The 26,685-nt window shown below is 44.0% G+C and overlaps 1 protein-coding gene across 2 annotated transcripts; it reads right to left on the minus strand.

The window, feature by feature from the left end:
* On the minus strand, positions 1-24,806 carry LOC310658392 (overexpressed in colon carcinoma 1 protein). Of its 2 annotated transcripts, none has more exons than XM_083400240.1 (5): positions 24,596-24,806; positions 9,840-9,864; positions 4,324-4,359; positions 2,727-2,806; positions 1-1,230 (listed from the first exon to the last, which is right to left on the minus strand). In XM_083400240.1, the coding sequence occupies exons 1-5, from the start codon at positions 24,636-24,638 to the stop codon at positions 1,178-1,180; spliced, it is 237 nt and encodes a 78-aa protein (XP_083256366.1). In that variant the 5' UTR covers positions 24,639-24,806; the 3' UTR covers positions 1-1,177. The 2 variants fall into 2 exon arrangements, 1 of the variants encoding a protein (XP_083256366.1); XR_014502300.1 differs by lacking the exon at positions 1-1,230 and adding an exon at positions 8,321-8,429 and having other exon boundaries at positions 2,712-2,806.
* Positions 24,807-26,685: the final 1,879 nt, after the last annotated feature.

The raw sequence follows: 26,685 nt of genomic DNA on the forward strand, positions 1-26,685 counted from the left end.
TTATGCAAAAACGCTTCAATAATTTAATACATCATATTCAGCCATGCAGAAACACTGAGTGGTGCTACAGTGAAAGATCACCAGTATGAAGTTAACTGCGTTTGAAAACATTTAACGGGATGGTATATAAAAGGCAGAGGTTGGAATGAAATGTTGGGATGAAGTTTCACGTAATGAAATGTTGCCATTAACAAGATTAAGATACCAACTCTGATGCTGATCAGAACACCTCCAGATTTAAGAGGTGGGCAGAACTCGAGGTTTGATCGTCTCTATAAAGCTTTGCACTGAATACGGTCCATCAAGGACTGTGGCTGAACAAGTGCCATTTAGTTCAATTGGACTTACATGGAAATTCAATGCAAGAAATGAGTAGCATTTGCCTTGCTGCAGCACTTGCAAGCTCCTTCCTGCCATTGTCTTCTGTTCATTTTTTTTAAAAAAAATTAATTTACATATATCATCATTATCTGTATGCAAAATGAAAGACACAGCACATGATTGTTTGGTAAAAGTAGAGGTTATTTTCAGCCACTAAAACAAAATGAAAAAAGGTAGGCAGGCAAGTTAGCATCTCACTGAAATAAATGACAGTTCGTTAGTAGGTAGTAAGAAGGCTGGCAACTCATTGAATATATTTCTGGCAAAATCATTTTTCCTGAACAATTCCTACACTTCTAAAAAGTGACATGTCAACATCAGTGGCAAGTTAACAGTATAAAAGTAGGTTGTAATTAGAAATAGCTGACAATGCCTAGTGGTACCTAACTCCTATTTCCCACAGCAGTAGCCTCAATTAATACTCAAATATATTACTCTGCAGTAAATCAATAGTTCATTTGCACTAACCTTAGCCTAGGAACACTTGCGTGAACAGCAGTAATGGTCTTGTTATATAAAAGCTATCAAAAGTAGCCAAATGAAAAAACCAGACCTATTGTCATCCGTAGACTCTGTAGTACGGCCAAAGTGCTGGCGATCAACAGCGTCAGCTTTTTGTGCAGAAATACCCATCATATATCTGTTCGTTAACGCTGACCGGAGGACATCAAAAAGATCCATAAATCACAGTCCTATGCTTCAGTTCCATTTTGAGCATCCAGCTTCTTGATCTGCCGTTGTAACTTTCACTGCCAAGAAGCTCTTGGTGGCTTCATGCTTCTGGCTATGCAAATCTTCAGCCGAAAGGCAGCTCTGGATTCCATTGCGAAGAATGGTCTACGCAGATAACTGATTGGGAGAGAAATGTTGCATGAGTAATAAGGACCATAATCCAGCGGGTGAAAGAACTTTCTATTGCAAGCAGGCCAGTTGTGATTGAAGTAGCGATGCCCTGAAGGTTCACATTTGATACAGTTAGAATGGTACCCTGGTTTTCGAACATAATCCAATCCAGAAGACCGCTCCACTTCCGAAATGTTTGAAAACTGAGGCGCAAAGGCGGTCTACAGAAAACGGGGGGAAATGACATGTCCACGCAGCGGAAGCCATTCGACTTTTGAGGCGCATTCGAAAACGGAAGCATTTACTTCTGGGTGTTCGGCGTTCAAAAACCGAAATGTTCCGCTTCCAGGACATTCAAAAACCGAGGTACCACTGTACAGCCCTAACCCATTTAGTAGTTTATTTGTTTTATTTACATCATGCTTTTCCAGCCGGCAAACTCTGCTAGGGGGAAATTTGGCAACCCCCATTTGTCACAGTCACCCATATGTAAAACTTAAACCAGATATAAATTAAAGGAAGTAGATTGAATACTCAGTGGTGATGCAGGAAGCATGCATATACTGTACATGGGGCAATTACAGTGAGGTCAGAGGCATTCAAGAGCAGAGATGGGAAACCTCAGGCCCAGGCCCTTCAAGCATCTCTGTCCAGCCCTCAGGACTTTCCTCTGGCTACACACCTCACCAGCCCTACTCTGTGCTAGTCCACAAGTGTTTTTGCCTGGCTGGAATATGTCCTTGCTTTTTGCCTGGCTGGAATATGTCGTTAATGGCTCCTGCTGACTTTGATGGAGAATGGATGTGTGTGTGTGTGTGTGTGTGTGTGTGTGTGTTTAGAAATCTCTGAATTTTGCATAGACAAATGTGGACTACTGCACAAAGATAAAAGACACATCTGTTGCTCTGCTCACTCTTGCCTCTGGCCCCACCCACTGTGCCCCCCCCAAGGTTGCCCATGTTGGAATGCAGCCTTCAGGCTGAAAGAGGTTCCTCACCCCAGCATCTCAAATTGTATTAAACTATATTAGCGCGGCCCAACTTTTCAGAGAGTACTTTGACGTGGAACCCTTGTCATGTGGGGTGGGGGGAGTGAGGCCAAAATTTGATGCCCTCCCCCAGCCCTCACACTGCTTTCTCAAAGCTGGCTAAGTGGGCACTGGGATTAGGGAAGGAGGTGTGAGGCTCTGGCAGGGTCCTAGAGCCCTCCTTCCTAAAGCTGGGAGAGTGCTAACTAGGCTTTGGGAAGGACCCTCTCAGATGCTACAGTGCTTGGTGGTCATTGAACAGAAGTGATCATCTAATACAGCCTTCACTAAACTGATCTAATACAATCTAAGCAGTGAACATAGCTGCCTTGTTTGTTTGTTTGCTGCTTATATACCAAATGGCTTCTAAGTGGTTAACAGTTTCAAACACCAAAACAACGATCTTAGTGCTATGATAAATTAGAGATGCTAGCACACTGGAAACACTAAAAGCACACACCTTTTTAAGAAGTACCTTGAGACGCCGTCTTTGACTGGGTGGGAATCTTGGTAGCCGCATCAGCTGGGAGGCCGACATAAACACCTCCATAGTTCCTTAATGGAATGGAAAAACACCGACATGAAAACCATAACTTAAACTGAGAGTATACCTAATACTAATAGTAGCAAAATTAAATACTTTAACGTTTGTATAGGTCTTTTCAAGTGTCGAAAGCATTTCACATGTGTCAGCTGGTTGCAATCGGTACAACAACCCAGTAGCCTAAGTTAGCATTATTACCATCCATCATGTAAGAGGGGGGAGACAGAGAGTGGAAGGGAGCAGCTTGCTTTAGGTGACCTTGCGTGTTCATTGCAGAGGTAAAATTCAATATGCTAGATCATGCAGCTTTTTGGGAGGAGATATGATAGCAGTCTTCAAGTATCTGAAGGGCTGCCACATGGAAGATGGAACAAGCTTGTTTTCTCCTGCTCTGGAGGGTAGGACCCAAACCAATGGATTCAAATTACAAGAAGATTCCAACTAAACATTAGGAGGAACTTTCTGGTGGTAAGAGCTGTTTGAAAGTGGAAGAGACTCCCTCAGAAGGTGGTGGACTCTCCTTCATTGGAGGTTTTTAAGCAGAGGTTGGGTGGCCATCTGTCAAGGATTCTTTAGCTGAGGGTTGGACTAGCTGATATCTGGGGTCCCTTCCAGTTTCTACGATTCTATGATTCTAAGCAATCTGCTTGCTCCAGTCTCCGTTTTGCCTGTTTGGGATCAACCCCTTGCTCAAGGTGATCCAGTATTGCATTAAAAATTAAATTAAATTAAAAATTAAATAACTATTTTACTTTTAAAAGACAACTGAAGGTAGCCCTGTTTAGGGAAGTTTTTAATGTGTGACACTGTATTGTTTTTAATATTCAGTTGGAAACTGCCCAGAGTGGCTGGGGAAACCCAGCCAGATGGGCGGGGTATAAATAAAAAAATATTATTATTGTTGTTGTTGTTGTTGTTGTTGTATAAATTCAAAATGGATCCCAACAATACAGATAAGACACAGTTCTTGAATGTTATACAGAATGGCAGAAGCAGCTTACTATTTAAGGCTCAGCCTCTTTATTCTCAGCCTCAACTCTCCCTCTCTCAATTGACTATTACCAATTGACGGTTCACTACTGCAGCCATCTTGTTTGCCTGATCAACATGCGGAGGGAGGCTCAGCTAATTGGGGGAAGGGCTCTAACCCTGTAGCCTCCCCTCTTAAAAGTCTCTTTGAATAACCTACAGCAGTTTTCCATCAAACATTCTGTTTAAAGAATGTGGCCTCTCACAGGCCTTCTATGCATCATTGTTTACTGTAAGAAAGGTCCTTAATTTGCTTCTGTGCTATGACTGTTTCCCAGCATCAGGGGGTAAAGTAGAGGTTGAGATGACAACAATATATTGGGGGGGGGGGTGCGTGCAGCTAAACTCCCTAGGAATCTCTGCTCATGCAACTAAACCAAAATACAGTGGTTGGTTTGGGATAATAACCTAAAAACCATCCCTTTCCCTGTGTTCTTTCCTCATGAAATGGAAATCCATTTTGGATCGTACAACTTCACCCCAATCCACGGCAACATACCTCCTCTTGTCATCTTCTGACACTGACTCTTCTGTTCTGCAATGACATAAATGACAAAATAGATTGTCGAAACTCAGTTCTAGATTCCCCACCCAACCCTTTCTGTCGATAGCTAAGCTTCTACAGTCAAACCTCTGTTCCTGAGCACCTCCATTGTTGTACGTTTCAGCTCCCAAATGCCGAAAACCTGGAAGTAAATGCTCCGGTTTTTGAACATTTTTGAAACCTGAACATCCGACGCAGGTTTTTTTGCTTGTGTGCAAGAAGTTATTCCAACCAATCGGAAGCTGCGCCTCTGTTGTCGAATGTTTCGGAAGTCGAACGGTCTTCCGGAACGGATTACGTTCGGCAACCAGGGTTTGACTGTATTTGCCAATGACTCATTCTCCTACTTCATCAAGCCTTCTGCTGACAGAAATAGGAGAAAGTCACAGTTGCCCCAAGCAGCTCCAGGCTCCAGACATTTCCCACAAGGCCCCTGGTGCAGTATGACTCTGGGCTATTGTGGACATTGAAACATAGTGAGGCTCTCAAACATCTGTTAGTCCTTGAGAGTGTTGCTCAGAGTGCAGCTGAAGCCAAGCAAGCCAAGTAGGCTTACCGGTAGAGGAAGGAGCTCACTAGAGGGCATTTTATGAGGGGGATGTCGCATATGTATCACCAAAAAAGAGGAACTGTAACCTCCTTCCAGCAACTCCTGCTGCCAAGAGAACATCAAACAAACTGCTCTGTTTTCCTTTGGACCACATCAGTGAGACCGAGAAGGGGGTCTTGTCGTTTGGGCAGCCCAGAACCTCCACACACTGCCTCGGCTTGTACCCCAGAAATGATGACTATACAGTGGTACCTCAGGTTACATACGCTTCAGGTTACAGACTCCGCTAACCCAGAAATAGTACCTCAGGTTAATAACTTTACCTCAGGATGAGAACAGAAATCGTGCTCTAGCGGCACGGCAGCAGCGGAAGGCCCCATTAGCTAAAGTGGTGCTTCAGGTTAAGAACAGTTTCAGGTTAAGAACGGACCTCTGGAACGACTTAAGTACATAACCAGAGGTACCACTGTTATTTAAACAGAAATGTAGTACTTTTCACTACAGTGGAGGTCATACTTTTGATGGGTAACTTCAGTGCCCCTGCCTTCCTTTCTCAGGCAGCCCTTCAAATAGAGGACTGTCCATGATGAAACAGGACACATGAACACCACCATAACTTTGCCAGGGGCCTCAAGGCCTGCAGAGAAGCACTGAATGAAGGACAAAAAGGGAAGGTTTGTGAACATGAGTCCTTGGGGAACATTTCTGCATAGCATTCTCCTCTCCAGAGATAAATAATGTAGGAATTATTACTGTGGCAGTTTATATATTACAGCCAATCTCCAAACTTTGGGGAAGGTTCGCATGCTTCCGTCAACAATCCCAGTCAGATTTTGTGAATGTCTAAACACTCAAGAAATACCTTAGCGAATACTGATAGCTTGTGTGGGCTGGGGGTAATGGGAGTTGCCGTCCAAAACATCTGGCAGGGCTGATCTATTTGTTCCCAGCAGGAGGCAAAGCATTCTCATGAATTCCTAAATGCAAAGTTGAAAGCTCTCGACTGTAAAGACTACTTTAACAAAATCACAACTCTGGTTGCTATGATGTGCGGCTATTAGAGCACCCTCACATCAGATGTCAAAGAGATAAATAACTATACAACTTTTAGAAGACATCTGAAGGCAGCATTGTATGGGGAAGTTTTTAATGTTTGACATTTTATTATGCTTTTATATTTGTTGGAAGCCGCCCGGAGTGGCTGGGGCAACCCAGTCAGATGGGTGGGGTACAAATAATAAAGTTATTGTTATTGTTATTGTCATCACCACACACATTAATAATTACTACTACTACAATTTATTACCTGCCTTTCACCCTAAGGTCCCAGGGTGTGTTACAACAATTAAAACACAGTAATATGAAACACAATATTTTAAGAAGCTTAAAGCAAATTAAAATTACGAAAAACAAGTTGGCTGCTATTAACTTCAAAGTTCCATTAGCTTACATGCAATATCCGTGTGCAACCTTTCTGGAAGCAGAACTGCCACCCACATTGCTATCTCTATCTCGGGAAAAACACCCCTCCTCAAAAGTTTATTACTGCTGTTGTGTACTGAAGTTCTCACCCTGGGCCAGCAGGGGGATACTGTAGAAAGTTATGGAAATAAGGGATCAAAAGTGACGTTCAGTGATTGGATAGTTTTAGAAAATTGTTACATTCACGTTGTGCCGGAACTCTATATAAGCAGGCTGACTGAACCCTTCAGTTCAGTTCTGTTCTGGCCTCTGAATAAACAAGAGCAATTTGAAGAATCGCTGTGTTGTCTGATATGTTCACCCACAACTTAACAACTGCCATTTCTGGTCACAGGCTATTTCTGGAATTTGAAAGTTTTAGGGCAGGAGGAGGGGACTTCTGGCTCTCAAAATGTTGCTAAACTAAAATACCCATCACCCCTAACCACTGGACATGCTGAATTTAGTTCAACCAGCCATCTGCTCTGGCTCCACTACCTGTTGTCATCTCTGCCTTCCACCCTGCCAGTCTCCACTGAGAAGGAAGAAGTTAACAATCAGGGCTTTTTGGCTTTTCTGTTTTCCCTCTAATATTTCAAGCTCTATTGTCTCTGGCAAGCTTTGAGGTCCCATCTACTTTATGAGGTCATTAAATATCCCTTGGTGCATTCCACAAATGTGCCTTTCTTTGATTCAGTCCAAAAATTCTCAGTCCAGAGCCCTTCAGAAATAGAAACTATTCAATGGCAGTGTTAAAGCTTCTTGTTTTTAGTTTCAAATACAGTCGTACCTTGGATCCTGAACGCCTTGCAACTCGAACGTTTTGGCTTCCAAACACCGCAAACCCGGAAGTGAGTGTTCCAGTTTGCAAATGTTCTTTGGAAGCCGAACATCCAACGCGGATTCCAATTGAGTGCAGGACGTTCCTGCAGCCAATCAGAAGCCGCACCTTGGTTGTCAAACATTTTTGGAAGTTGGATAATAATAATAATAATAATAATAATAATAATAATAATAATAATTTATTTATACCCCATCAATCTGACAGGTTTGCTCCACTCTGGGTGTATTCCAACATAATATAAAAACACAGCTAAACATCAAGCATTAATAATCTAGTATTCACAGCACAGCACAGAAAGAGAGCTATGCTTCTGTTGGGACCATATAACACCGGTCCTGAAAGACCTACACTGGCTCCCAGTACGTTTCCAAGCACAATTCAAAGTGTTGATGCTGACCTTTAAAGCCCTAAACAGCCATGGCCCTGTAAACACGAAGGAGTATCTCTACCCAAATGGTTCAGCCCAGACACTGCAAGTTCAACTCCAAGGACCTCCTGGCGGTTCCCTCACTGCAAGAGGTGAGGTTAGAGAGAACCAGGCAAAGGGCCTTCTCAGTAGTGGCACGTGCCCTGTGGAACGCCCTCCCATCAGATGTCAAGGAGATAAATAACTATGCAACCTTCAGAAGACATCTAAATGCACTCCTGTGTAGGGAGGTTTATAATGTTTAATGTTTTATTGTGTTTTCATGCTGGAAGCCATCCCAAGTGGTTGAGGCAACAGAATGAGATGAGTGGGGTACTAAATCAATCAATCAATCATCTATTAAAACACTTTAAAATTAAGTCTTATATTAAAGTACTTACATATGCAATAGATGAAAGTTAATCATGTCCATTGCTTTCAACAGGTCTATTCTAAGTAAGGCCAATATAGGATACAACTCAATACATTCAAACCCCCCAAAGTTGCAAATCTGAATGATCTCATCCAAATCTATAAGGTTGTCAGCTACCATAATGCTTAAAGGTAAGCGTATTTGTAAGTAAGTTGATGGGCCTGGAAAGCTATTATTGACACAATTTCTTTAATGCATTTTTAAAAATGGTGTTGATGCTTTGTTTCTTCAAAAGAAAAAAGAAAAGAGGCTCTGTACCTTTAACACAACAGGTAGAATTCAACAGGTGCAGGCCATCTTCCCTTCACTGCATTTCCACATCAGCAAAGGCTTCACCTACTGTTGTGCAGCTATGGAAAGCTCCCGTCTACAAAAAGGTGGCAAACTAGTATTTTATACATCTACATACTTCATCGTTCCTTCCTGCCTGGTGACTGACTCTTAGAAAAAGCTCCTAGAATGATGGATCTAGGACACTCATTACTGCTATAATTAGCTACCCGGGACTTGTGGTTTTATTGCAGTCCAGCTGCTGCTCCTCCTTAACCACCCCACTGCTTTCATCATCCACTTAACATCTGCTCTATTAATTAAGGAGCCCCAAGAGAAAGCACAGCAGGCAGAGAGGGAATTTCAGCAGGAGTTGTTTATGCACTTGGCACCTGAACATTTCACGGTGGTGTAGAAAATGAGATTTCAACAGGTGTTTCTGGACATGCAAGCCACTGAAATTCCCTTATGTGGACAACTGTGAAAGGCGCAAGGATCCCTTCTGCTTTCTCACTTGGCCACCCACACGGAGAATAATTTCCAGGTTCCGAAGTGGTTGCGTCTGCGGTGATACGAGGTGATGAAAATGATGCAGCCAGTGCGGTGTAGGGTGTCATACTGGGAGGGTTCAAATTCCCTCCCCCCTCAGCTATGAAACTCGCTGAGTGACCTTGGGCCAGCCACTCACTCTCAGCCTAGCCTACCTCGCAAAGTCGTCGTTGGGATGAAACAAGGGAGGCGTGAAAAATACATGCCACCTTAAGCTCTTTGCAGAAAAAAATGGGACATAAATGCAGCAAACAAACAAATAATCCTGAATCACCAGCTAGGAATACTGAGGTCCAGGCAGCAGGCAGGCGAAAGCAGAAACCACAGCCCAATGCAATGTGATTTCTTTTGCAAGCACGCTACTCATGCCCAGCAGGACAGAAAAGCCTTTCAAACAGATACTAACAAATTTGCTTCGGTGATTTAATGCTAGCATTAATAAAATAAGGCAAGCTGGGTTTTTTTCCAGGTGCAGAAAAAACAGAAGGCAGGTTCATTCAACACACACCTTCCACATGCTGAAATAATTGTGGTGGGGGGCACACACCGAGGCTAGCCCCACCCCCACAACTGATGCATGCCACAGCTGCATCCTTGTTTGGTCAGTGCAGGAAGGGGGCCAGTCATGTCCGCCTTATGGAGTGCATCGTGGTGAGCCTCTGTGGGGAGGGGTCCCGTGGACCTCCAAGCATGGACAACTTTTTCACCAGCTGCACAACAATCCACGGTTGATGACAGCCTGGTTCAAATGCTGTGCCCTATCATATCCCCATCTGCCCAGAGACTTCAAGATTTCTTGAATTCAATGGAGCCTGCTCCCAAGTAAGAAGGTTACAACGGAAGCTTTACTTAAAACCTGCCAACCCTGGTTAGAAGCTATCATGAGATGGTTACTGGCTCTGGTAATCATTTGATAATTCAAAATATTTTATAGACAATGCAAAAGATATATACTTACACATCTATTGCTGTTCCTGCAGTATCTAGAATGGAAAGAGCAAAATGAAGGTTGGGTGTAGAAATTTGGTGTCACTTGTTCAATCCATCATTTATTTGTATGCCACTTTTCCAAATGTCAAACCACGTGCAAAAGCGGCTTACAACACATAAAAAATTACATAACTACAAACGTAACAAAACTAGTCATAAACCATAAACAAAACATCAAAAAGTACACAACCAAATGGGGGGGGGGGAATCCACATAAATTATGAAGAGACCACTAATGTGCAGAAATGCACCCCTTAAATTTCCACTTTCATCATTTCTAAGATATTGGTGTCAGGCATGCTAAAGAGCTGGGTGACAGCAGGGCTGTTAAACTGGTGCCAGGCCAGCAACAGCAGGCCCTAACCCAAACGTGAATCTCCAAGCTTATTCCACTAAGACGTATCTTTCTTAGCCACTGCATTTAAAGATCAGGTTGATTATCATAGTGACATCGATCCCCTCCCAGGATTGAACTTGGAACCATTTTAAATATTGTAACGTTTTTATTGCCAATTAGTTAGAAAACATCTGTTATTAATACACCCTTTGAAAGGCAGGCATATAAAAATATACGAAAAATCCAAAAAAAAGCAGAATGGAAGGCAACAACAAACACCACACTTTATTCCCCATCATATCAGCAGCTCCCTGTTCATGACTCACTCAGCCACTAAATGCACAGAAGGCAGGAATCAATTAAGGATGACCTCCTTCTTCCTCCCCTGTTATGAAAGGCTGTTTTATTGCTGCTGAAATGTCATTCAATGAAGCCTGCAGGGAAGCAGCCCACAGACAGCTTCTGCTGCAGTCCTAACCCTGTTCACTTGACAGTAAGCTCCACTGACTTCAGTAGGGCTTACTTCTGAGTAGACGTGGGTAGAATGGTGCTGCCAGACATTGGACACTTTTTTTAAAAAAAATGTTAAACCTTAAATTTAAGGCTTAATGTGAACTTGAATGTTTTGGTAGCTATGTATCATCTATCTATCATCTATCTATCATCTATCTATCTATCTATCTATCTATCATCTCTATCATCTATCTATCTATCATCTATCTATCTATCTATCATCTATCTATCTATCTATCTATCTATCATCTCTATCATCTATCTATCTATCATCTCTATCATCTATCTTTCTATCTATCATCTATCTATCTATCTATCATCTATCTATCTATCATCTATCTATCTATCTATCATCTCTGTCATCTATCTATCTATCATCTCTATCATCTATCTATCTATCATCTATCTATCTATCTATCTATCTATCATTTAATTGTATATCACCCTTCATCTGTAGGTGGTTCACAACATAAAATTACAGTATAAAAATGCAAAATACATAAGAAAAATAAGAAAAAAACCAAAGCCAATAATCTTCCCCCTCCCACAACACATTTAAAAGGGCATTGGATGTCAATCAGCCAAGGGCCTGTTTGAAGAGAAATGTCTTCGTCTGGCTCCTAAAGGTGTATAATGAAGGTGCCAGGCAAGCCTCCCTGTGGAGAACATTCCACACAAATGGGGAGCCACTGCAGAAAAGGCCCCTTCTCGTGTTCCCACCGTCCAGACCTCTCACAGGGGAGGCACACGAAGAAGGGCCTCAGATGATGAATGAAGTCTGGGTCAGTTTATATGGGAAGAGGCAGTCCTTGAGGTATTGTGGTCCTGAGCCATTTAAGGCTTTATAGGTCAAAACCAGCACTTTGAACTGGGCCCAGAAACTAACTGGCAGCCAGTGGAGTCGGACCCGGATTGATGTAATATGCTCAAACCTTCTTCCCCAGTGAGTAACCCGGTCACCGAATTTTGCACCAGCTGAAGTTTCTGAACTTTCTTCAGAGGCAGCCCTACGTATAATGTGTTCCCAGCCTGGTGCCCTCCAAATATCTTAGACTACAACTCCCATCAGCCCCAGTCAAAATGGCCAGTGGTGAGGGATGATGGGAGTTTTAGTTCAAAATTATCTGGCGCTCACAAAGTTGAGGGAAGTGGGCATATTCTATGCATGGGGATTCCCTGAAGACTGGAAAGTAGTCACCAATTTATAAAAGGAATCCAGGGTGGATAATGGAAATTACAGGCCAGCTAGCTTCACATCTCTCCTGGGAAAACTGGTGGAAAATATTCTTAAAAAGAAGCATCCTAAGAAGTGCAAGCCTTGCTGAAGGCAGAGACAGCATGTCTGAGTTCTTTGAGAGTATAAACAACAATAGAGAGAAGTGATCCGATTGACATAGTATACTTGGGAGTTCCAAAAAACTATTGACAAGGCAAAGACTCCTGAGTAAGCTTAGCAGTCATGGAGTAAGAGGAGAGGTCCTCTGACAGATTAGGACTTGGTTAAGTAGCAGGAAGCAGGCAGTAAGGACAAATGGACAGTTCTCCAAATGGGGAGATGTAGAAAGTGGAGTACAGGGTCATTCGGGGATCTGTATCGGGACCTGTGCTTTTTAACTTGTTTGTAAACTATGTAGAGCTAGGAGTGAACAACCAAGTTTGCTGATGATACTAAATTGTTTGAGTTGCGTTTTGTTGTTTTTTAAAAAACAGATTAGATAGACAAAGAGTCTGACCTGGACTATGACAACTCCTGCATTAGCTCCATTGAAATGAATCAGCTTTGTGCAGGGTAAGCTGCCCATGGATTGTTGGTAGCTATTCTAAAGAGACAAAAAAGCATTCCACTCTAAAGTGGACTTAATCAGAGATTTGTCCTACACTGCTCATTAAAGTGTTCCCACTTTGAGCTGAAATGAATTCAGCAGCTAAGCAGCATCAGATTTAAAATATATCAGAGGGAAACAGAAAAAAAATATTAAATAAATAAGGAGAAGATAGCAAGAGCAGGTCAAATCCAAACAGTGGAAAACCTCAGATAACCAGCACCGAGTTCATCTTGTAAGAACTTAGGTTTGAATTTGTGACCTGGGCTTCGGTTACTTAGATGACAAAAGATACAATGGGAGCCCCTTGCATTCCATGCACAGAAGCTGACTGAACTAGCAGGTCAAATTTACTCCAGCATTGTCAATGGGGCAGCATATCCTGCTACACCAGAGGGCAATAGGTTAGATGAGGGATAGGAGGGCGTGCTGCATGGCAAGCACAGCTTTGTGTGCCAACATCTAGCTGCCACTTTCCACCCACACTGAACCCCCCACCTGAAGCAGCTCTATCACCGTTCCAAATGATAGGGCTGGTCCTGGAAAGCAAAGCAAGACAAATCTGCCCCCCTTGATGGGCTCTCGGTCAGTTTCCTCATCCTGACTGGCATCAGATGCTAGAAACAACCACTTCATTGTACTGAAGAAGCAGATAGAGGGGAAATAAGAAGAGGAGGAGGCAATATAAGGGGTCTGTCACCATTTTCTTGTAGTCTAGGGCCTTTGGACTGCGCATCTTATATTACCATCACCACCCCCTCCATCACACAGGAAACACATTACCAAAACAGGACAAAAAGTTCACAGATTTGCCTAAGATTTCCACATGCTAATTTATATGTATTGATGCAGAATTAGAAATAATTACTATAACTTACAGAGAAACGCAATACATGTCAAAACAGCAAGGAAAACCAAGTGACCTGTGTCCCTGCCTGTTCAGTCTACTCTCCAGGTGCTAACTGCATTGATGGGCAATCCCAGGGTCTCTGCTCTCCCTCAATATAGCTGTTTATCTCTTAAACCAGTTCTTAACAAGACAGCCCTTTAAAGAGAGGCCTGTCCTATGGAGAAATAGGACACACACAGCCATTCTAACAAACATGCAGACAGAGACTCTGGGCGGTTCAGATAAAGCTTGGTCAGCTTAAATCGAAGTGACTAATTGCACAGGAAAATAGTGAATGATTTTCCATGCCTCCGACACCAGATTATATCTTGGTTTGGAGCATATGAGTCAGCTGTAGGTTTCATCAGCTCGCAGGAAACTATCAGCTCTAAGAACAATTTCTAGCAATTTCTTGATTGATTGGCACACTCCTGAGCAAGAAACAGGCACATCCCATGTTGTCCGAATCATTTCCAAATTAAAACTGAGTTCAAAAGTTGAGAAGCGCCTTCCCCCCTCACTCCTAATGAATCCTTATCAGTAGGGATTTCTGTGTCCGGTGGTTTGTCAGGAGATAGGCCAAGTTTTTCAACAAATAACTGCCTCACCTCCAGCCAGGAGAAAGCAAACGGTATCTGCAATTTAAATTGAACTTTGTTTGCTTAGCTATGGGACCTTGTGTACCAACACCAACATTCTAGTACATTTTTAGCCTGAGGGCCACATCCCCCTTTGGGCAACCTTCTAGGGGCCGCATGTCAGTAATGGGTGAAAACAGAGGCCAATGTGGACAGAGCAACAAATGTGAATTCTACCATAGTGCAGTAGGCAACTTACTGCACACAAAGCCCTGTCTATCCTCCAGCCAACAAATGATATTCTAGCCAGGTGAAAAAACACTCATAGAGATAAAGGAGGAGTGAGAATAGAGACCTGCTGATCAGCTGGGATAGGGAGTCCTACAAGACCAGGGTAGACAACATGGCGCCCTCTAGTTATTACTGGAGTGCAGTTCCCATTATCCCTGATCATTGCCCATGCTTCCTGGGGCTGATGGCAGCTGAAGTCCTGAAACATCTAAAAGACATAGCATTGGCTACCCCGCCCAAGCCCAACACCTTCTCAAAAATGGTTCCCATGAAAAATGTGAGCTCTGCAACTTCCACTGCCTTGCTTGACTGCAACCTAAATAGCTGCTTCACTGTTACCCATGCCATGCTGGCTGAGGCTGATGGGAGTTGTAGTCCAGAACATCTGGAGGGCACCAGCCTGGGGACGTTTGTACCAACTGGAGTAGCTGCTAGCTGCTTCTCTGCATCATGATTCACCGTTCTGCCCCTGTCTTCTTCGACTCTGCCTCCTGTGGTCCACTCCATCCCATCGCTCCTGGTACAGCAGAATCATCTGCCTTCTTAGGAGGCATCTCTCAATGACTCATGCAGAAAGGCGGGAGACAGGCTGTTCTGGGGAAAGGTTGCAATTCTTGCTCTTACATGCTCTGCTTGAAGCGTCAAGCTGGAGACTTACTCCCAAGCTATCTACACCCAAGGCTCGCCAGCCAGCCGTTTGCCCCTCGTTGTGTGTGACTCTTGGGACCCAGCACTTCCGAATTTGCCACTACACTACTGTATGTGGGATCTGGGAAGAGTTATTCAGTAGCGATGAGCTCTGCATATGCCCCTATGTTCCAGAACTAAAGCCTGTCATTAAAAACAGGTTCTGAAGCACAACTCAGCTCAAAATAAGCCCGATGCACCTCATATTTTGTAACTGCCAACCTCCTCCTGGTCCTTGCACCACCCATGAGTTTCACTCTTCTCATTTCTTGCCTTCAATCCCTTCTCTTTAAATGCTGCAAGCCGAATGAAGTCTCCAGTAAGTATATGCAGATGTAGTCAACTTGCATAATTTCAAATTTTAAATTTCTATTTAATATGTTTTTTTTGGGGGGTGTTATGATTTTCCATGTGAATTGTTATTTCTTTGCTCCACATACCTGCAGACCATCTCTTAGCCTGACCCAGTGTCACAAGGTTGTTGTGTTGATGAAACGGGGATGGCGGAAACCATGTACACCCCTCTTGAGATCCTTGGAAGGTAAATGTGATATACAAATGTAATCAATATAAATAAAATAAATAAATAATGGGACATTCTTATGACCTGTGCTTTTTTTCTGGGGGAACGCAGGGGTACGCATACCCCTAAACATTTTGTGAATCTTTGTACTTTTGTCCATTTACTGTATTTATTTTCCCCGATTTGAACTATAAAATGGTGATTTTCTTGAGTCAAAATGAGAACACCCCTAAACATTTTTTTAATGAAAAAAAGCACTTATTATGACACTTGAAACCAAAGGGCCTGTTGGTGGAATTTAATTTTGTTTCAATTAGTTTATTCGTTATAGTGGTTCTTGTTTATTTACAAGGCGAGGTAAGCATAACAGGGTAATGCAATTGTATTGGCATACTTTATTCGATAGATAACTTCCTCTGCTTAGGTTTTCAGGAATAAATAAATACATAATGCAATTTTTCTTGGAACTAAAAGGGTTTCTTATTGTGCCAGCAAGTAACCTTCAGCTCAGAGTGTAAACACCCAATTCCCTCCCCTGTCTGTGTGTCCTCCTAATCTTCAAGGTTCAGTTTGCTTTTTCTAGCAGAAGACCAAGGCTGAAAGTTGGGATATTGCTCAGAGCTTTAGTGGGGATGGAAGCATAATAGTTTATCCCTTGATCCATGAAGATCGATAACACTTTGCAGCACAATTTTACCTAGAGTACCTGCAGGAGCTATTATTACACTTACTAAGCAGATGCTTTAAATTGCAGATAGTTCTTTCCTAAGCAAAATTCATGATGACATCAGGCAGGCAAGCACTCACAGAAAGAGCTAATCATCTGCCTTTAACAGCACTTTATCTGCAAAAATCAGCAGGTGGAGCTTTATACCTCTATGGAGATAACCATTATCACGTGCTAATGTTTAGAGCTCAAGCTGCATTCTAGGAAGATACATGAGCCAGCAAAGAAAAAGAAAAAGAAAAGTGGCAATCCTTAAGAAGCTTGTTTTGAAAAGGATTGATGTGGTCATGAGTAGGAAAGCCCTTTATTTTAATCCTTCTTCTAAGGTCACATTCACACCATATATTTAAAGCACTATGATGCCACTTTAAGCAGCCATTGCTTTCCCCAAATAATTATGGAAGCTGTATTTCGTTAAGGGTGCTGATAGTTGTTAGGAGGCCCCTATCATAGAATTTAGATAGCATCTTAAAAAGTAGAGACATCACCTTGCCAACAAAGGTCCGTATAGTAAAAGCTATGGTTTTCCCAATAGTGATGTATGGAAGTGAGAGCTGGACCATAAAGAAAGCTGACCGCCGAAGAATTGATGCTTTTGAATTATGGTGCTGGAGGAGACTCTTGAGAGTCCCATGGACTGCAAGAAGATCAAACCTGTCCATTCTGAAGGAAATCAGCCCTGGGTGCTAACTGGAAGGACAGATCCTGATGCTGAGGCTCCAATACTTTGGCCACCTCATGAGAAGAGAAGACTCCCTGGAAAAGACCCTGATGTTGGGAAAGATGTAGGGCACAAGGAGAAGGGGACGACAGAGGACAAGATGGTTGGATAGTGTTCTTGAAGCTACCAGCATGAGTTTGACCAAACTGTGGGAGGCAGTGGAAGACAGGAGTGCCTGGCATGCTCTGGTCCATGGGGTCACGAAGAGTCGGACACGACTAAACGACTAAACAACAACAAATCATAGAATTGGAAGGGATCCTGAGGATCATCTAGTCCAACCCACTACAGTGCAGGAATATGCAGCTGTCTAGGATTGAACCTGCAACCTTACTAACAATTCCCAAACAACACATTTAAATTACCATATGCAATTTTATGCAAACCTTTGTCCTCTTTTTTCGTGTGCGCAAAGCAGAGATGGCCACCCTAAAGAAGGAATCAGTGGGTGGGTTTAACTAAGTTTTGCTCAGAATAGAGACATTGAAATTAATGAGCATGATTCAGTTACAACCATTACTGTCAAGAGGTCCACTCTGCTTAAAACTCAGTTGAATACCACACACTGTGTAGGCTCCAACATGTTCCATCCATTGCCAGAGAATTGCACTCAGTTGCACCACTGTTTGTTTACAGTACCAAAAGCAGAAAGTTCCAAAGCAGAGTCAGATGCAAACATCTCTGCTTTCCTACCAAACCCTGCAGAAGAAAGCAGGAGCTGGAAGAGGAACAGCTTCATCTCGTCAGGTCCCCAGGAACGGGGATTTCAGCCCTCCTCTTTGTCTTTCTCCTTCTATCAAAAAGAAAGGAGGGGAATGACAAGGAATTTCAAACTCTCCAGCATGATCTCAACCATTCACCTCGTATATGGGCACATGGTGCTCTGTATGTGGGCAGCATGTCTAAAGCAGCTGAAAAATTGCAAGTGACGGCCACTGATGAGTCAGGTCGAACTTATCATATAAGCTTCCTATAATATTCCAGTTTAAGCAATCAGAATAAAATGCATAAGCTGATTTTTAAGCAGGGGTAGCCAACTTCTTTTTCCTAGGGAGTCAACTTATTCTATAAGTTAAATGAACTGACTTTGCCCCTTACTTCACAAATGGTTGGGCTTTCATCAAAGAATGACTCCATCTCTAGAAATACGACTTTCAGTGATATGGACCACAAGCATTCAGGCAGAGGTGGAACATTACAAGTGAAGAATCTAAGCAGAAGTGTAACAGGGAAGTGTGGGAAATCTCTATTCTTTTACAGCTTGAAAAGAATTTTTTTTTAGGAAACTTGGGCCAACTTTTAACACACCTTAATTAAAATTTTGTAAGCCTGCCAGGGGATAAGGCTAATTTGCTTCAGGGGTCAGATCTGGCTTTCAGGCCACTAGTAAAGGTAAAGCTACCCCTGACCGTTAGGTCCAGTCACGGACAACTCTGGGGTTGCGGCGCTCATCTCGCTTTATTGGCTGAGGGAGCAGGCATTTGTCCACAGACAGCTTCTGGGTCATGAGGCCAGCATGACTAAGCCGCTTCTGGAGAACCAGAGGAGCGCACGTAAATGCTGTTTACCTTCCCACCGGAGCAGTACCTATTTATCTACTTACACTTTGACATGCTTTCGAACTGCTAGGTGGGCAGAAGCAGGGACCGAGCAACGGGAGCCCACCCGTCACGGGGATTCGAACGAACGACCTTCTGATAGGCAAGCCCTAGGCTCAGGGGTTTAGACCACAGTGCCACCAGCGTCCCTGTTCTTCAGGCCACTAGCTGGTTAAATATGATTGTGGGAGAGAAAGGCCGGGGGGGGGGGGGCTTAGCAAATTACATGAGAATTTCAATATGTACTCCATTGCACCACTAATTTAATAGTGGTTTACTTTGCCTGATAGATACATAAACCAGCTGAGATTTAATAAACAAATCACTGTAGCAGAAATCACCACCCTCTTGTGTTTGGGCCAGATGAGAATTTTCAATCTTGCTGCTAACTGTTAGCTAATTAGTGCAAATTGTATAACATGTTTGTTGCAAACCTGCAACAAGCTTCATGAGCATTTTCCTAAGGTTAATAATGCTTTAGGTTCCCTGGAACTGTGGCTCATTTAACAGCCAGTGTTTAATTTACCTAAGTAATTTTTTTTATAAAAAAAACCACATCACTGTTTAACATCAATGAACTGCAAGTTTATATTTGCAAAAAGTACTTCCGTCTGCTTCAGTCACTCTTCTAATGGGGTCAGAGTCCATGTTATAATGGTCCTCCTTGCCCTCTCTCCAAATGAGGATCATAATGCCAACTCAGCCAAGTAGATGATGATCTGAGTCACATTGTTCCACCAACAATGTACCATCCAGGTCATTGTAGGGGAGACACTTATAAAAACTAAGGTGCTTACACTCCAGCCTGTCCTTCATAGGATCAATTGACCCAGAACCAGAGTTTGAATCATCTAAAATCTGGATTGGGATATGGAGGTGTTTGGCTCAGCCAACCTGAGAAGTATTTGGGCTTGCATTAGGACAGGATTTTGTCTGAAAGTGAAATTGGGCTTCCTTATTTCCCTCCCCCTTTACTGCCCTCCAGCTCTGGACAACCCTCTTTACAAAGCTGAAGTACATCACTTCAAGATGAAAATATGCAAAAGATCATGCCAATGGGGCTCACCACCACTTTACTCCTTCCCATAGTTGTCCTGTTGGAAGGGGAAGGTCATATGACTTTTGCAAAAATGCCTCTCAAATGGGACACTTCCTCGACACCCCCCAGTCCCACCATGCCCATTGCACTTCATGCATCTCAGGATGTAGACTTTGAGTCACTATGCCATAGCAAGTCCTAGGGCTGTGCTCTAGCTCTGGCCAAATCCCAAACCAACTCAGGATGATTCAGGTCAGCCCGGTGTGCGTGCGGCCACAGCAGGTTGAAGCTGCCCTGGATTGCTCTCGGTCTACCTGGATCCAGGTTGAATCAGCTCTGGATTACCTGGGGTCAGATTGGGGCTGCTACAAAGTATCAGATCAGGCCCAGAATCATACAGCCCTAGAAAATTTGTTAAGTTATAAAGATGCCACAAGACTCTTTGCTGGAGATAAGACTTGCACCATTTGATCCTTCAAGAGGCACAACTCCATGCCTCTTCTCAAGAAAGGATTTGAAATGAAAAGTGCTGCCATAAAATTGTTGTGGATGTACTCTGAACAAGCAATCTTGAATGGGATGACAAGTAGAGAAATATGGAATTACAATGCGCCCGCCCCCAGCACCAGTTAGTTTTAATTTCAGTTTTAGTTTTTATTTACCACAAAGCCCATGCTACCTGATATCACAAAATGAGCCCAGAATAGTTCAGTGTTCAGGTGAAAGTAGCTAACTGTAGTGTGAATCTTAAGCATCTGGTGGAAATACCTTTTGAAAAATAAACTGATTTTTAATACTTTTTCCACTGAGGATATGGAAAAATATTTGCTTAGACAGCAACAAGCGATATGCAGTCTAAGCAAGAGAGAACTCTCAAAATTTCTTCTCACATATTTTCAGTAGACAAAAATCATTTTCTTTTGGATAAAGGAAGTTGAGTATATATGGCAGGCATGAACACTAAAGAAGTGTAATTCTAAATATGCTTTCCTGAAGGAGTACCCAAGAATCTTCACCTTGCTCATGAGAGTGCAAGCCTATGCATGATGACTTGAAAGTAAACTCTATTGTATGAATAGGACTAGAGCCTTCCTGTTTCCAAGGCTACAATTCTATGCATGGGAGTCAGCACCATTGGGGCCTACTTCTGAGTACATACACTTGTCAGCTCCATGGGCAATGCTGGCTGGGGCAATGGAAGTTGGAGCCCAAAACATCTGGAGGATGTCAGGTTGGGAAAAGCTGACCTAGACCAGTGGCCTTCTACCACTCTGTGTGCTGGGAGCAGTAACTTCAAATAAGTTCACTCATAACCTTGCAACATTACATTTCTTGGATGCACCTCAAACTGTTGAGGAATGCAAAGCAAAACCCTTCTTATAAGTACAGCTTGCTATTAATGCTTATGCTCCAGGGCCATCTTACAGTGGCAGAAGTTACTGGGAACTCGTGCTTAGGGTGTGCATTGCTATCCACTGGAAAACTTCGTAGATTCAAGAAGCTAAGGGCTAGAGACTATCAAAGGCACATTCCAACTTCCCCAGGAGCACAGTCCTAAATGTGTCTACACAAAAGTTAAGCTCCATTGAGTTCAATGTGGCAGACACCTAGGAAACATGTGCACGGTTGTAGCCTTAGTGTTACAACACTGGAAGTGCATTTAGGAGCTAGTTCCACTGACCTCAGTGGAACTTAGATACTAGCAAACATTCCATAACATTGGACAGCTGCAAGCATTTGCAAAGCAATGGAAATAAACATAATAATGTAATGAAAGTAATAATGATGTAATTACACCTGAATGCATTGTTTTTCGGGACCACTAAGAAGCGGTATGAGCTAAGAGAACAAGAAGAACATACATTTAAAGATGATTGGAAAACATTGAATATATGGGAAATAATTGTGTACAGCTGAAAATGCTGGCAGGGTTAAGATAAATTCAACAGTGTAAACAAGTTTTGATGGATGCAATAATGGAATACTGAATGGTATAGGTTTTGTAAAATATGCAGGGATTTATGGTATGTAAAATGAACCACAGAAAGAGAAGAAGGGAAGTCATTGATATATTAGGGATGTAAAATGAGTATCTTAAATGTAAAACAGAAAACTTAATGAAAATTATATGCAGAGAAGCAGCGGTATGAGCATCTGTCTCCAATGGCTAAGAAAACAGTACCCTAATCTTAGGGTCCGTAGGGCAGCATAACTTTCTGCATTCTTGTGGTGCTTCCTGGACTGATTATAGGGCTGCATAGATGCAAAATGCTCTACAGCCATGAAACATAAAAGAAGTTTATGTTATGTGTGATCTCAGAACCACTGGCAGTCATCTTTGAGAATTCCTGGAGAACAGGCGAAGTCCCGGCAGACTGGAGGAGGGCAAATGTTGTCCCTATTTTCAAAAAGGGGAAAAGAGAGGACCCAAATAATTACCGCCCAGTCAGTCTAACATCAATACCAGGGAAGATTCTGGAGCAGATCATTAAGCAAACAATCTGTGAGCACCTAGAAAGGAATGCTGTGATCACCAATAGTCAGCATGGATTTCTGAAAAATAAGTCATGTCAGACTAACCTGATCTCATTTTTTGACAGAATTACAAGCCTGGTAGATGAAGGGAATGCAGTGGATGTAGTCTACCTTGATTTCAGCAAGGCATTTGACAAGGTGCCCCATGATATTCTTGTAAAGAAGCTGGTAAAATGCGGTCTTGACTATGCTACCACTCAGTGGATTTGTAACTGGCTGACTGACCGGACCCAAAGGGTGCTCATCAATGGTTCCTCTTCATCCTGGAGAAGAGTGACTAGTGGGGTGCCACAGGGTTCTGTCTTGGGCCCGGTCTTATTCAACATCTTTATCAACGACTTGGATGATGGACTCAAGGGCATCCTGATCAAATTTGCAGATGACACCAAACTGGGAGGGGTGGCTAACACCCCAGAAGACAGGATCACACTTCAAAACGACCTTGACAGATTAGAGAACTGGGCCAAAACAAACAAGATGAATTTTAACAGGGAGAAATGTAAAGTATTGCACTTGGGCAAAAAAAATGAGAGGCACAAATACAAGATGGGTGACACCTGGCTTGAGAGCAGTACATGTGAAAAGGATCTAGGAGTCTTGGTTGACCACAAACTTAACATGAGCCAACAGTGTGACGCGGCAGCTAAAAAAGCCAATGCAATTCTGGGCTGCATCAATAGGAGTATAGCATCTAGATCAAGGGAAGTTATAGTGCCACTGTATTCTGCTCTGGTCAGACCTCACCTGGAGTACTGTGTCCAGTTCTGGGCACCACAGTTCAAGAAGGACACTGACAAACTAGAACGTGTACAGAGGAGGGCAACCAAAATGGTCAAAGGCCTGGAAACGATGCCTTATGAGGAACGGCTAAGGGAGCTGGGCATGTTTAGCCTGGAGAAGAGGAGGTTAAGGGGTGATATGATAGCCATGTTCAAATATATAAAAGGATGTCACATAGAGGAGGGAGAAAGGTTGTTTTCTGCTGCTCCAGAGAAGCGGACACGGAGCAATGGATACAAACTACAAGAAAGAAGATTCCACCTAAACATTAGGAAGAACTTCCTGACAGTAAGAGCTGTTCGACAGTGGAATTTGCTGCCAAGGAGTGTGGTGGAGTCTCCTTCTTTGGAGGTCTTTAAGCAGAGGCTTGACAACCATATGTCAGGAGTGCTCTGATGGTGTTTCCTGCTTGGCAGGGGGTTGGACTCGATGACCCTTGTGGTCTCTTCCAACTCTATGATTCTATGATTCTAAGTTTGTCACTGGTAATCCAGCAAGCTGCAATGAGATGACAACTCTTGGAAACCACTCCGAGCGACACTGGGCTGCAAAAACGTCTAAGGGGTGAATGTTGGTCACATTTTTGTCAAATGTTGACGCAGGAAAAAACTTTCCCATGATTTAACATCCACGGATTTAAAGCAGAACCATTCACAGACAGAAAACCCGAAGCATCATCATCAGAGAGGCAAGGATGTGGTGCCCAAACAAATGCATGAATGCAAAGTCAATTGTTCCCGCCCTGAGTTATGTGCATTTTAAGTGGATGAAAAGAAAAGGCCTTTTGTATTACTGGGGGGCGGGGGGGGGGGGAGAGAGGACAAATCCTTTCAGGAAGGGAATATCAGCCGCCAAGTACAAAAAGGAGCTTGAAATAAAGGATAAGTCATGCTGAAAGGTCAGCTGCAGAGAGCGACCATAACTCTTTCCAGTCAGCCTCTTTGTACTCCTAACATTATTCACACGCCTAGTAAATAGACACGCAGCAGTCCAGCCCTGCACTTGTCAGCCAAGAGATGTATGATCCCACACGCCAAAAAATCAGGCTGCATCGCTTTGCAGGACATCTTTTCTTTGCCTGCTTTTGCAAAGCAGCTTCAGGAATGGCATTCCAGCAGCGTACTTGGTGTGTGTCCCCCTTTTCCTTCCCAGCTTCAGCTGTTTCCAGTGAGGGAGTGGGTGGGGGGAACCTCACACATTTTTGTTCATTTCCGTCAATTAATAATAATAATAATAATAATAATAATAAGTAGTAGTAGTAGTAGTAGTAGTAGTAGTATGGGGTAGAGGCAGGCAGGAGTAAATTGTGCCTGCACGCCCCTATCAAGCATTGCATTCCTTGCCTGAGAGCAGCGCTGCTTGAGCGTGGCATGAAGTTTCTAGCCACTTCTAGAAGTGTGCGGCTGCCTCTCCTCGACGCCTGCCGGACACACAGTCACACAAAGGGAATCTTCCTTTTCTTCTAGAACAGACCGTGCCTTCTCCTCTGCCTCCTCGCTGCTCTGTCCTTTCCCAGGCACCCTCCTCTTGCAACCCCCCAGCCCTCTTTCCCTTGCTGCCCTCCAGCCCTCCCATTACCTGCCTCCGGGCTCCTTCCCCGCAAGACCCTTCGGGGCATCCTCCCTGGCGCTGCTGCCAAGCCCCCCACCTCCAGCCCCACCAGCCTCTAGCTTTGCCCCTCACCTCTGCTGCCGGCGCTGGTGGCGGTGGAGTTGCCGCAGCCCATCTCCCTGCAGCGCTGGGGGCTCTCTGGAGTGAGCGGGGGTCGCGCAGCCGAGAGGCAAGCCCCTGCCTCCCTCCGTCTCGCCGCTCCGCCTCCGGAAAGGATGCCGCCTCCCAGGGCGCCCTCGTTGCTGCCAGCGGACGAGAAGCAGGAGGAGGACCGAAAGCAACGCCGAGGGGACCCGCCTCCTCCTCCTCCTCCTCCTCCTTCGTCGCCCGGGCAACAGCGGGAGCCAATCGCGGCTGCCTGCATCTCCAGCGGCCGCCTCCTATTGGCCTGAGCGGAGGCGAGCGGTGTTTCGAACGGAGAAGGGATGAGGATGCTGAGCATCACCTCAAGGCTGTGCGTGAGCATCCGAAGAATTGCACAGAATCATAGAATTGTAGAGTTGGAAGGAACCCCAAGGGTCATCTAATCCAACCCCCTGCCGTGTAGGAATCCTGTCCACGGCCAGGAGAGGAGGGCGAAGTGTCATTGGAGAAGCAGAAGTCTCTTGCAAGAGTGGAATGACAACTTTGGGTACAACCCATTGTCTCTGTCATTTGCTTTCTTGCTTTTCTTGGCCACTTCAGATAGTCTGAAGGAGTGACAGAAGACGCATGAGTAACAAACACTTCTCCTACCATCTAAAAGGCTGTCATCTTCCATGCTGACCTGCCTGCTCCCTAGAATCTAGCCTTTCTCTGTATGGCATCTTAAGAGAATCTCTACCCAGGCCTGGGAGCTCTATATAACATTGTAAATAAATAAATTATGGATGCCTGTGTGAAACTTAAACCCCACAGTCCAGGTTCAATCAAGCATGGAAATGGAAACACAAATCCATAATGTTTCCCTTATTTCTGCTTCTTTAGGACATGGGAACTGACCTTCTCTTTATTAATGTTTACCCTGCTTTAGATGATGGAATCTCCTGATTACTGCTTTAGTCTAATATGAAATACAACATTGTAATGGAAAGAACAGTTTATAAAACAGTAATTCTATTGTATCTTTGCATGCAGCAAATGAAAATGCAGTAAAGCCTTTGACCTACAGTCATTTACCTGTAGGTACTCCAGCAAATTCTCAAGGAACTGCTCTAAAGTGAGAGGTGTTTTTTTTTAAGTTGGTAGACAATATATACTGTATAGCCCACAGCCATCCCTGAGTGGCCTTGGACCACCAACCTTCTGGTTAACAGCCAGGCACACTGACCTATTCCACCACAGGAGGGTCCTGCTGTTGGCTCAGACCAATGGCCCACCAGAGTCCACCCAGGGTCTTGTTTGCAACTAGATGCCTGGGGGGAAACAGGCCATGAACTTCCCGCTTCTCCTGTTATTCTTACCCAAGCCCCACCCCATCTAGTATTCCTTGGCAACAGTGGTGTAGCGTGGGTTGTCAGCACCCGGGGCAAGGCAAGTAATTTCTGCCCCCCCCCCCGCTGCACTGTCCCTCCCCCAGATAGTCCCTCTCTCTCTCTCCGCACCACACCGCACGCCTGGCACCCTCCCCTCCACAGTGGACGGCGACCCGGCGGCTCGGATCGGATTCGCACAGCCAGCACTGCAGTGAGAGTGAGTGAGTGAGCCAGGTAGGGGCAGAGAGCTGCGAGTGCGAGGGCCCACCCCAGATGTTGCGGCCGGTGCGGCCGGGCCCCCCCCTGCACCCCCCACGCTACGCCACTGCTTGGCAAAACACACTTTTAAAGCACATGACCGACTTCTCCCAAAGAATCCTGGGAATGGTCGTTTGCTAATGGTTCAGCAAACTGTGCATTTGTGGGGCTGGGGTGGGGATAAAACTACAGTGCCCACGGGTTCTTTGGAGGGAAGAAATGTGCTTTGAATGTATGGTGAGTGTAATGGCCATGAATGGTCCTTTCCTCCATGAATTTACCTAATACCCCTTTCAGCCAGGTGTAGCTGCATCATCATTCACCACTATAGCTGCAGATTCCATAGCTATTGCATGTTGAGGTGCGAAGAAGGACTTTCATGGCCACTAGCAATGTGATGGCTACCGCCAATATGTTTTGAACACCAGTCGCTGGTGATCCTGAGTGGGA

Source organism: Podarcis tiliguerta, assembly GCF_965153285.1.
Source record: "Podarcis tiliguerta genome assembly, chromosome: 10".
NCBI lineage: Eukaryota > Metazoa > Chordata > Lepidosauria > Squamata > Lacertidae > Podarcis > Podarcis tiliguerta.